Source organism: Rhinopithecus roxellana, chromosome 1 (genome assembly GCF_007565055.1).
Source record: "Rhinopithecus roxellana isolate Shanxi Qingling chromosome 1, ASM756505v1, whole genome shotgun sequence".
In the NCBI taxonomy this organism is placed as follows: Eukaryota; Metazoa; Chordata; class Mammalia; order Primates; family Cercopithecidae; genus Rhinopithecus; species Rhinopithecus roxellana.
In genome coordinates, this window is record NC_044549.1 from 98,633,049 (window position 1) to 98,645,120 (window position 12,072).

General features: G+C 47.2%; 1 protein-coding gene across 1 annotated transcript; it reads left to right on the forward strand.

The window, feature by feature from the left end:
* Window positions 1-1,556: 1,556 nt before the first annotated feature.
* SHOX2 (short stature homeobox 2) lies at window positions 1,557-11,498 on the forward strand. Its single transcript, XM_010354991.2, has 5 exons — window positions 1,557-1,902; window positions 4,682-4,890; window positions 7,264-7,321; window positions 7,626-7,714; window positions 9,257-11,498. The coding sequence occupies exons 1-5, from the start codon at window positions 1,557-1,559 to the stop codon at window positions 9,548-9,550; spliced, it is 996 nt and encodes a 331-aa protein (XP_010353293.1). The 3' UTR covers window positions 9,551-11,498.
* Window positions 11,499-12,072: the final 574 nt, after the last annotated feature.

The window sequence follows — 12,072 nt, forward strand, 5'->3', positions numbered from 1 at the left end:
CAAGATGCTAAAGAAGTCCTGTAATTCACCATAGAGGGGTCCGGTTGCAAGGAGCAAGGGAGAAGGGTGGGAGTTCTGAGACCTCAGAGGGGAAACGAACGAAGTCGAGCTGTTCTTGACCGGGCGCTAAGGAAACACTTTAAAATGAGATCTGTCAGCTAACAGCTGCTCGGGAAACTTGTTAAATAGCCCGGTCCCTTTTAGCGGGGTCTGTCCATAGAGGAGTCAGCTAGGCTCCAGGACACGAATAATAGAGCGAATAACACGGACCGAGGGGCGAGGAACTTGGAGGAGACCCGGACTCAACCTGCCTGCGAGCCGGGAAGCTCCTAAGAGAAGCTGCGCGGGTCGGAGAAGGTGCAGACAACCCTCACTCTGGGCAGGATGATGCTGGGCGGTGGAGCTACTGCCGGCAGGGTTCGAGGGTGTGAGTGAGAGGCGGGGATGCAGGATTGGGATGCGGGCTCAGGATGCGAGAATGGGATGCGGGGCCTATAAACTGCTGGGCGGTTGATGCAGGGCAGGGACGAGGAAAAGAAATGCAAAGCTGAGCAGTTGCGAGGCATCCTAACTCCAAGCAAGGCTGTAGGTAAGGATGTAGTGTCGGGATACCAGACTGACTCTAAGAGCTGCGCACTTGTCAGTTTTCTCTTGGCCCCACCCCGCGGGGTCTATCCAGCTCCCCAGTGTTTAACTAAGTCATGACACCAACGCAAAAATCCACGCCTAATTAAATTAATTAGGGATTCTTGTCAATCCTGGATTAATGGCCAAGAGCATAGGCGGCAGGGGCTATTTGGAAACCTGAGCGGCCGGGGACCGGCCTCCTCTCCCCGCCCCCTCCAGTTCCCCTGTGCTGCCCTTCCACTCGAGCCCCAGCCCGCCCGAACTCCAATCTCTCTCTCTCTCTCTCTCTCTCTCTCTCTCTCTCTCATGTCCTTCTCTCTCTCTCTCTCTCTCTCTCTCTCTCTCTCTTTCTCTCTTTCTCTCTTTCTCTCTTTCTCTCTCTCTCTCTCCTTCTCCTTTTCCCTCCCCAACCCCCGGTAGAGGCGCGACTGCTACCCGGGAAGGGGGCTCACTCCGAGTTGCGCGGGGAGGTAATTTACTCAGAACAAGGGGCCGCCTTTAGGAAGTATAAATAGTGAGACTTCAAGCGCAGCGTCGCTATCAGATCTGAACTCTCCGCAGGAAGAATTGTCAAAGATCTTAACATTGAACAAGCGCGCTCCGGCAGGGAAGCATCAGTTCCCATTTCCCTCCGGCGGCCCCCGCCCCTTCTCTTCTCCTCCTCCTCCCTCTCCTCCTCCTCACCCTTCTCCCCCTCCTCCTCTTCTTCCTCCTCCTCCTCTTCTTACTTCTTTTTCTCCTACTTCTCCTCCTCTTTCTTCCTTCTTCTCCTCTTTTTCTTCTTCTTCCTCCTCCTCCCTCTCCTCCCCCACCTCCTGTCCCATTGATGTGTTATTACTGGGGGGGCTGGAGCAGTAAAAAAAGAAGAAGGAAAAAAAGAGCGGGGCTCGGCTGGCAGAGGTTGAGCGCCGGGCTGACGTGCGGCGGCGATGGAAGAACTTACGGCGTTCGTCTCCAAGTCTTTTGACCAGAAAGTGAAGGAGAAGAAGGAGGCGATCACGTACCGGGAGGTGCTGGAGAGCGGGCCGCTGCGCGGGGCCAAGGAGCCGACCGGCTGCACCGAGACGGGCCGCGACGACCGTGGCAGCCCGGCAGTCCGGGCGGCCGGCGGAGGCGGCGGCGGAGGAGGCGGAGGCGGCGGCGGAGGAGGCGGAGGAGGTGTAGGAGGAGGAGGAGCAGGCGGAGGAGCTGGAGGAGGGCGCTCTCCCGTCCGGGAGCTGGACATGGGCGCTGCCGAGAGAAGCAGGGAGCCGGGCAGCCCGCGACTGACGGAGGGTAACGACCTGACTGACCCCGGGCAACGGTTCCCCTTCCCTCCTTCCTGACTCCTCTCGAGCGGGAGAGGACTCCGAGGCCCAGCGGGGAGGGGAGAGGGACGCGGAGAGGGCCCTGGACCCCAGCTTTGTAAGCTAGAGTGATAGTGGAAGGGTGGGGGTCCGGTGGTATGCTTGGTCGTGGGTGGGGTCCTAGTGTGTTGCTGGGGGGGAAGCGTGTGGGGTTTGTGCGCGCCCTTCCCAGATGTTCCCATTCCATCGAAATGCATTTTTCACCAGCCGGAGGATGGGCCCGCGGCCCGGATGGCCCGCAGGCGGACGTGGAAGTTCGCGGGGCCGGGCTGCAGGAGGGGGTGCCGGACCGGACGGCGGGACTAAAGCTAGCCTCTAGCAAGGAGTTTGCGGGGAGGGAGAAGGGGAGAGGTGGAAAGCTCGCCTCGTGTTTGGGGCCGCCAAGACCCCTCGAACTCCGCAGAGACCCTGAATCTTTGGATCTTAGGGGCCAAAACTTCCCATTCTCTTTGAAGGTAGAAGGAAGCCAACGAAAGCTAGGGTCCAGGCTACGCTGCTTCTCCTCGGCGAGGCGTTTCGGTTTCTTGGTGTGTTGGGGGCGGGGAGGGGGAGGTGGGGATCTATATTTACGCAATTCCTTTAGTGTTTTCAATCACCCAGTACTCGGTTCTCTTAGAGTAAAAATCCTTTGGTGCTAGCGCAGTGTTAGGAAATGTCTTTATCTCAATGGCAGAGCATCCTATAACAATTCAAAGGAGTTCAACAATAAAATTAATTTGGCACTTGGTGCCTGCAGTAACTGGTGTACTGCCATATTTTTCCAATTAAGAAAATATGTGGCATGCGTGAAATCACATATTTAAGCAAGCAATTAAGTTGTTTATAACACGGTCTGTTCCTGTTTAGATCATTAATTGGAAACTTGGGGACAAAAATAGAGATTTTATTAAGTCTATTGAGCAACTTGAAATGTGAACATCTCCTCGAAGCCCCAAAACTTTGAGTGGCATCCACTGTGTAGATGACATGTAAGAGACAAAGCCTTCCCACCTTATTGGCAGCATCTAAAGGGTGTGTTTTCATATTTTAATTTCAGTACAATATCAGTAAAAATATTTGCTATTAAATTGGTCCATAATGTTCACTATAATGTTATCCACTTCCTTCCTAAAGAAGGGACAAATGTCCACAAAACGAACTCTGAGAACTAGAAAATACGGCAATACTTAAGATCACCGTAGCTAGTAGTGCCCCGCAGGGCCGAGATCTAGCGACTCTTCTTCCTCCAAACCAGCACCAGGTCTTCCTAAATTTGTAAAATGGTGGAATTACTGTCAAGGTGCCCAGCTCAGCCTCCCGGCCTTGAGTCCACAGCTACAGGCCCAAACTACAGGTTCGCCAGCGCGCTTGACGGCGAGGTTCAGATCTGAACCCCAGGCGGACGCAATTCCTGGGATTGTTGATTTCCAAGCTCAGGACAAGTATTAATTTCTCTGCAGACTGGCTCTTCCGGAAATGATTTTTAACACCCATGCTGGCCTGGATCCTGCGCTGGAAAAAACTACAAACAGCCTCGGCTATCTAAACTCAGCTTTGACTCCTTAAAAACCGGAGTCCCTGATTCGGGCGCAGAGTGTAAAGGTTCCAGGGCGATATACATATGGTGACTCTATATGCTCACACTAGAAGAGCTCCTGTTTTTAAAGGGAGGAGAAGGACAGGACAGTGGCAACGGATGTGTGCAAACCCAGAGCAGAAAAATGCATATTTTATTAAACATCCGAGCTGCTGGTTGCATGAAAAGGCTTTGAGCAACCAATAGAAACCGAGGATCGCGAATATTCCGCTTGAACCTGTTGATCTCTGTGGGTTAAGCGTTTAGGGTCGAGTCTGCGTTTCCACGAGGGAGGGCGAAGAGAGAACAGAGAGAGCGGTTGCTTTCGCCCGCCACCGGAGGCTGGTTTTCTGCCTCCTGCCTTCTGGCCCGGCGTGGGCGGCGAGCCCTTTGGGCCGCCAACATGGCGTGGGCGCCTGTGCTCGTGCGACCCGGGTCGGACAGGGCGAACGGAGATTACCTGGCTGCCCAGGGTACCTTATGCAGGGTTTGGCCTGAGCCCAGGGGCAGCGAGGGATGTCTGCGGATGCGGCTCCCTGTGCGGCACTACACCGGGGTCTGGTTCTCTCGCTGATACCCTTCGGCCCAATTGTTCCTAAATTAGACCAGCAAGTTTGCGGTAGGCAGAGAGCCGGAGGTGGTGAGAGCTGGCCTGAGAACGAGTCAGCCTTCTGGGAATGGCCGGTGTGAGAGGCCAGTGGGTGGCCTTGCCGCGCCCTTATGTCCAGACCTTGCTCTGTGAGAGGCCTGGCGCTGCGCCTTTGATTTCTGGGAGTGCTCGGGAGAAAGTGAGTGCGAAAGTGAGTGGAAAGCATTTGGCGTTTGCTGGGGAAGGCCGGGAACTGTGGGGTGGACAGTGAGTGGAGGTACCTTTGCGGAGGAGGTGGGTGGTTGACTGCCCACCTTGCCCCAGGCGGCTGCTCAGACTTGACCTTTGCGCTTCTCTGGGATATTCTTCCTCCGGGTGGGGTGAGAAGCCGGATCAGGATTCCACGAGGGGGAACGATTCTCTATCCTTTTTTGCGACAAATCTGGTAACAGGATTTGCTGTGCTGTTTTTGTCCGTGTGTGTGTGTGTGTGTGTGTGTGTGTGTGTGTGTTCGTGTGTGTGCGCATGGATGCATGTGTGGCCCCGCTGGGGTGCCCCCTCCAGTGTCCCCGGAGCTGAAAGATCGTAAAGAGGATGCGAAAGGGATGGAGGACGAAGGCCAGACCAAAATCAAGCAGAGGCGAAGTCGGACCAATTTCACCCTGGAGCAACTCAATGAGCTGGAGAGGCTTTTTGACGAGACCCACTATCCCGACGCCTTCATGCGAGAGGAACTGAGCCAGCGACTGGGCCTGTCGGAGGCCCGAGTGCAGGTACCCAGCTGCCAGGAGGTCGAGGGCCCAGGGAGCAGAGAGAGCCTGGGGTTGGAAAGAGGCTTGGGGAACACACTCGGGAGGTGGCGGTTCTAGTGTCTGGTGTAAGATGAGAAGGAAAGAGATATCTTTACTAGAGGTCTTATTTTCCAAAGTAGTTCTTAGTCCTATAGCACTCCCCTCCCTTTTTTTTTCCATCCTAACATATGTTCCCAGAAGAAGAAAGCTGTGCTGGGCTTTCTCCCAGAGTTTCTATAAACCACACCCCCCTCGCCTCGCGCTGGCTTTAATGTGGTTTAATCCTAATGGGCCTACTTTTATAAGGCTTAAAAAAAAATCCCACAGAAAACGTTTTATCTCTGGATGCCTTGAAAGTTCCAAGGAGTATTTTGCTCTCTGGAGTTTGATTTCCTTGAAGGTCTGCTCTGCAGGGTCTAGGTTTGTCAAGCGGATATCCCAATTAGGTTTATAGATGTTCAGACTATAAAGAAAATTAGTAACTGTTAAGTGCAGAAATTTACAGTCTGCTGTTAGCGGTCGATCTCAAACTGTGTGTGAAATAGCGGAGAAATAAACGCATTTTGGTCACTCTTTGTTCATTTGTTTAACCAAGCCAACGAAACTGACCCTAAAGAAATTAGATTTTAAAACAAACCACATATCTTAGTATTTATATTTCCAAAACCTGCCCCCCCTAGCACGTGCCATACCCAATGAAGTTAGGATTGAAACATTTTCTTTATTGGTCGTGGAGGCAAATGTGATAGCAAAAATAGGCTTTGGGGTCATTTAAAGGAGCAAATTGTGTACTTTCACATACACATATCCTTCTGGCCTTAGGGGGAACAAATGTAAATGTTTCAGATTATATTTCCGCTCAAATAATAAAATAGAATAAAATGATAGTCATTATTTGTTTGAACACATGGAGCAGTTTTAGGCCCGCACATCTGCAGCTGTTACAAAGTATCGCTGTAACAGATACTCCCTGGGTCTCTGGGCACAGAGACCACCATCTGTAGCGAACTATGCACAATTCTTAAGGGGCTTCCCGCATCTTGTAATAGGATCAGGAAAAAAAAAAAAAAAAAAAAAGAGCAGTCACGTTGAAGAGGAAAAGTAATAATAGGCTGCCTTGGTCATCACAGCATCAGCAGCAGAGCCTTCCTTTTTAAGCCTCTCCTGCTTTGCTCTGTGCACTGAGATCTCCAGAGGCTCAGCAACCCCTTAAAAACATGATGATAATTATTACAGTTATGATTATTAGTATCTTAATTCCAACTCTTCTAGAGGAAAAAAAGGCAAGAAGCCTCAGGCCATGTGAATTACACAAAGGATGCCACCCTGGCACGCAATCCACCCTCTATTATACTAAATAGCAGAGAAATTTTTGAAGATTTACATTGACTATAACACTTGCTTTCAAAAACATAGCAATAAAAGCTCTGAGGCAGTATTTTTACTTTAATGGAGTTTTTAAAACTTTAATTTGTGAGTCAATCAATATGCTTTATTATTGAAAGTGGAATACAAAAGCAAGCTTTATTTGAATTTTTAAAAATCTGTCATACTGCCTGTAAAAGTTGTCAAGTTTAAGCAGGTAACATCCAGGAGAACAAAGTACCTAAGAGTTACTCGCTTTATACATACTTCATTCTCCTTTCGCTGAATGCTTTTCTTTTTTTCTCTTAAGAAGTGTACTTTATTGTTGTTTCATACTTTTATTTACATTTTAGTTATTTTCCAGATGTTTTCCTACTATCCTAACTGCAAGCAGTGGCTTTTTCTAAAGAAGCAAATTAGATTATCATGATAATGGTACACAATTATTCTGCTACTGTGTTTCACTCTGCTGCACAGAGGAACAGAGAAATTCTAAACTTCTTTGTAGTGAGGCTTTTATGACACTAATTACCTCTCCCCAACCCTTACAGCTCCTTCTCCCCAAAAGAGTTATTATTGCTGTGGTGTTTGGTTTTTCTTTAAGATGAAGCTAATTAACATTACAGGCTATTAGTGAGCACATTCTTCTCAGGTCTTAACTGGGCAAATATCTAAACACATTATCATATTGGTATCAGGTACCAAGTAGAGTTTTAGGCCATGGGGACTCTGTTATGTGAAAAGATGAAATCAGGACTAATAGTAATGTATCTTGCAAAAGTCTATAAAATTTATCTTTCTATTTCTCTAGTTAATTTACATGTTTAACTTTGGAAATTGAGGCTGTTTTATACAATTCAAAGATTGCTTGCTATATCTCCCAGTTCTTATCTAAACCACGATTCTTTTCTCTTTGCACTCTTGTAATTAAAAAAAATATTTAGTCATAATATCTAGGTTTTATTTTTTTTTTCTCCCTCCAACCTATAGGTTTGGTTTCAAAATCGAAGAGCTAAATGTAGAAAACAAGAAAATCAACTCCATAAAGGTATGCTTCTTATATAAGGAACATTTGATAGTCTGAGCAAAGAGAGAAGTAGTGAATATTACTATTACAATGACAGAAAAAATAAACCCCAAAAATGACAATAGTTCTTGACTTAATAATCCTCAAAGGCTGTTAATAGAGTCCTAAAGTTTGGGAGTAACTTATATTTATTTAAATTTTGGATGCAATTTAGAAAGATAATAGTCCAATTTCAAAGTAATTAGTTCTATCTTGTACCATTTGGAACCCTGAAAAATGCTACAAATGTTAACCTCACATTATTTTTCTTTTGTACTTTTTACAGGTGTTCTCATAGGGGCTGCCAGCCAGTTTGAAGCTTGTAGAGTCGCACCCTATGTCAACGTAGGTGCTTTAAGGATGCCATTTCAGCAGGCAAGTACAGTATAGTTTCAAGCTGTTTTTAAATATAAAAATACCTGACTGTTTGCTTGAACTGTTGAACATCACCTATCTCTGAGCCCAGATGTCAATGTCTGCGCAGTTGGATAATCTATTTTGAGATGATATAGTGGACCCACTACCCTTTAAAAACCTATACAGCATTAAGGGCCTGAATGCCTACTCCCTTCTGTCCTCATAGGAACCCCTGAAGAGGCCTGGGGGCAGTAACTGGCCCTTTAAAAATACACTAAATGTTGCCCTTAGAGAGAGAGAAAAGAAAAGTCTTTTGATTAAGATTTTGTCAAATCCAATAGAGAGATTAGTCCTAAGGTATTTCTAAGGCAACCCTGTAGATACTTTTGCAGGTGTTTTCTACCTCTTAGTCACATTAAATAACTCTGACAGAAGAAAAATAAATAAACACGAGTACTCCCAGCTCATACTTTCGTTTTTTCTTTCTTTTGTTTTTAAATCTGTTTCTGCAAACAAAGCTTCATCTCTGGTAAAGAGAGAAGTCTTGGTCTTCCCAGGGCTGCCCTGCCTTTGCAAACCCTAAGCCATAAAGAAACTTTTAAGAGTATATTTTAAAAGGACAGCCTGCAGCAATGATTTAATCCTGGGAAATCCCAGTGCTCTGAACTCCCCGCTCTCCAAGCCTGAGGGCGAAATCCTTTCCCAACCAGTGTCTGACCTTCCCCATCCTCAGCCAGGACCCCTGCTTGGCATGGCTGTGATGTCATGAATTAGCTGTCAGTCTCCACTGACTTGGATGGGGAGACACATAGGTGTGCCCATGAATTGAGACTCAGTGTCAGGGAGATCTTAGCTCTCTTGGTGCCACAGGACTCTGGCATCCTAATGCTGGGCTTTGGAAACAAGGGAGAATGACTGAAGAAAGAGAGGGGGTGACTTTAAAAGGAGACCTTTACTGCTCAAAAGGTAATCTTTGGGCCAGCAGCAACAACACTGTCTGGGAGATTGTTAGAAATTCAGAATCTCAGGCCCCAACCTAGACCTTCTGAATCAGAATCTGAATTTTAACGAGATCCCTGGGTAATTCTTATGGCAGTAAAGGTTAGAAGTACCGACTCACAATTGTGCCAATTGTGGGGCAGATGGAATAACTTCCCTGAATGACATAAAAAAGTTGCGTAGTTTGCTTGTTGGTCCTCCGTTGTTTTGGTAGTGGGGTAAGAGATGCATGGCAGCATCAGGAGAAGAGAGTAAGGATCCTCACCCACAGTCTTTCCAATATACCATTTCAGCCCAGTTCCCAAGGGAGACGGCCACATTCCTGCAGACGGGTGTTCCCGGGGTCCAGGGAAATAAACCTACCCCAACTGAGTTTCGGAGACCCAGGGGGCAGTGGAGTATCCATGTGGAACCCCAGATTCAGCAACAGGCTGAGAAGGTCACTGTCGGAACAAGATGCACAGCCAAATGCCCTCTCCCCGTGCCCAAACACAACCCAACTCTCTCTCTGGCCAAGCTGGACGCCGTTAATGCTCTGTTTCTATTCTGTTGTCACCCTAGGATAGTCATTGCAACGTGACGCCCTTGTCCTTTCAGGTTCAGGCGCAGCTGCAGCTGGACAGCGCTGTGGCGCACGCGCACCACCACCTGCATCCGCACCTGGCCGCGCACGCGCCCTACATGATGTTCCCAGCGCCGCCCTTCGGACTGCCGCTCGCCACGCTGGCCGCGGATTCGGCTTCCGCCGCCTCGGTAGTGGCGGCCGCAGCAGCCGCCAAGACCACCAGTAAGAACTCCAGCATCGCAGATCTCAGACTGAAAGCCAAAAAGCACGCCGCAGCCTTGGGTCTGTGACGCCAACGCCAGCACCAATGTCGCGCCTCCTTCGCGGTACTCAGCCTGCACGCCCTCCGCGCCCCGCTGCTTCTCCGTTACCCCTTGCAGACTTCGAGAGCCGGCCCTCTTCCCTCTTCACTGACCGTCCCTTGTTCCCTTTCGCATCCTGGACTCGGAAAGCCAGACTCCACGCAGGACCAGGGATCTCAGGAGGCACCCAGGCGCTGTGGCTCCTGCCCGTTTTCCTACCCGAGGGCCTAGAATTCGGTTTTGTAGGAGCGGGTTTGGGGGAGTCAGGAGAGAGACTAGACAGGGGAGTGCTGGAACCTCGGAGTCTGGCTCACCGCAAAGCCGCAACGATGGACTCTTGCATAGAAAAAAAAAATCTTGTTAACAATAAAAAATGAGCAAACAAAAAAATTGAAAGACAAACCGGAGAGAAAAAGAGAAAGGGAACTTATTTCTTGTTACTATTTGGCAGAAGCTGAAATTGGAGAACCAAGGAGCAAAAACAAATTTTAAAATTAAAGTATTTTATACATTTTAAAATATGGAAAAACAACCCAGACGAATCTCGAGAGAATGTGGGGGAGTTACCAACTTAAATGTGTGTTTTTTAAAATGCGCTAAGAAGGCAAAGCAGAAAGAAGAGGTATACTCATTTGAAAAACTGAGATGAAAAAAGTGCGCAGCTGGGAAGTTCACAGGTTTTGAAACTGACCTTTTTCTGCGAAGTTCACGTTAATACGAGAAATTTGATAAGAGAGGCGGGCCTCCTTTTACGTTGAATCAGATGCTTTGAGTTTAAACCCACCATGTATGGGAGAGCAAGAAAAGAGAAAATATTGAAACGAGGAGAGAGAAAAATAATATTAACACAAAAAGATGCCACAGACAATGATTTCTCTGAGAAATTATTATGGCAAAACTGTCCGGACTGCTGACAGTAAATTCCGGTTTGCATGTTACTTGTATTCCATTGATGGTGTGTCTCCTCCCACCCCCTTATCTCCCATGCACTCACTCCATTTTCATCTTCACTATGAAAAACAATACCAAAAGCATCTGGAAATTGATATCTATATCCATCTATCTATCTATCTATCTATATATATTTGCCCTGTCTTCGATCCTGGGGAACAAAAGAAAAAAGCCAGAAAGGGAAAAAATTACACTCATTGTCCTAAGAAGACAGAGGTGGGCAGAACATCGGAAAGGAAAAAGAAAACAAGACCACCAAATGAAATAATGAAGGTGCAGCGCCTCGCTGTGCCAGACACAGTAGGCGCTCAATCAATGTTAGTTCCCACCATTCCCCTTTTCTTGTGTTCCTTCTTGTTGGTTTCCTGAAGTCCTATTTGAAGACAGTGCTTTATTTCCCCCTCTCTATCCCGTCAAATTCACCTTAAATAACACCCAGCTAGATACAGGCACTAGGTTTGTGTAAGATATGTTGATACACACGAACAAAGTTTATTTTGGCTATAATGTGTGGACTGACTTTCAACATTTGCATTTTATCTCACAAAGGTGTATCTATTCAAGAAACTTTTTTTTGTTTTGTTTTTGGTTGTTTGTTTCAATTCATGTAGCTATTTAAACTGGGATACTTTGGACTAAGCCAATGTGTATCCCAATTCGCTGGCAAGCCTAAGTTTGTGGGTTTTTGTTTTTGTTTTTGTTTTTGTTTTACCTTCTAATTTACAAGAAAGAGGAAAAGCTCTTCTAACTGAACTTTGGTATGCGGTTGAGCTTTGTAACTATTTGTTCTCCATGAAAACAAAATTATTTATATTTGACATATTTTTTCTAGTGTATTAAGTTATTTTAAACAAAGATGTTATCTCATGACGTGTTGTCAGTACAAAATGTGTCGCCTCCACTTCTGTTAAACCTTTTAAATAAGTGCCAAGTTATAATTGAAGACACTTTGCGATCAATTGAATGAAAATATCGTTTCATTTGATGGGGTTCGCGTCATGTTTGTTCCTGTTACTATTAAAATATCCGGGATAGTCTTTCCCTTTTCCCTTTTGATTAATGCGTATCACTCTCTCGAATATACCAACTTGGAAAAGTGCTTGCCTCTGCTCTTACGTGCTGCGGTCAAGGGGCAGTAAGAAGGGTGGCTGTGTGGCTGTCGCTAGCGCTGAGCGCATTTCTCGCCGCCGGCCCCCTCCATTTTATCCACCCAGCATAGAAACAGGGTTATACCAAATTAATGAAAGAACAGATAATAAGTAAAATAACAGGATAGAGTAACTTCCTTCCCCAAGATGGACTCTTGTTATTCATTTTGCTATAATTTCAACCTTTATCTGGGGACACTTTTGGGAGGAAGGAAAGAGGGATCCTGCGGTGCGAAATCAACCTGAGTTTGGTATGGCATAATCGACAAGCAGTCCCAGTTCGTTGACCCTCTCTGGAGCGGGGCAGGTGCTGACTTTGGAGCGGGAAAGGAGCCGCAAAGGCGGGCCGGCGAGGGCACTGTGGAGGGCGGATTCCCCATCTCACACTCCTGTTTAGGGTTGGCTGAAGTA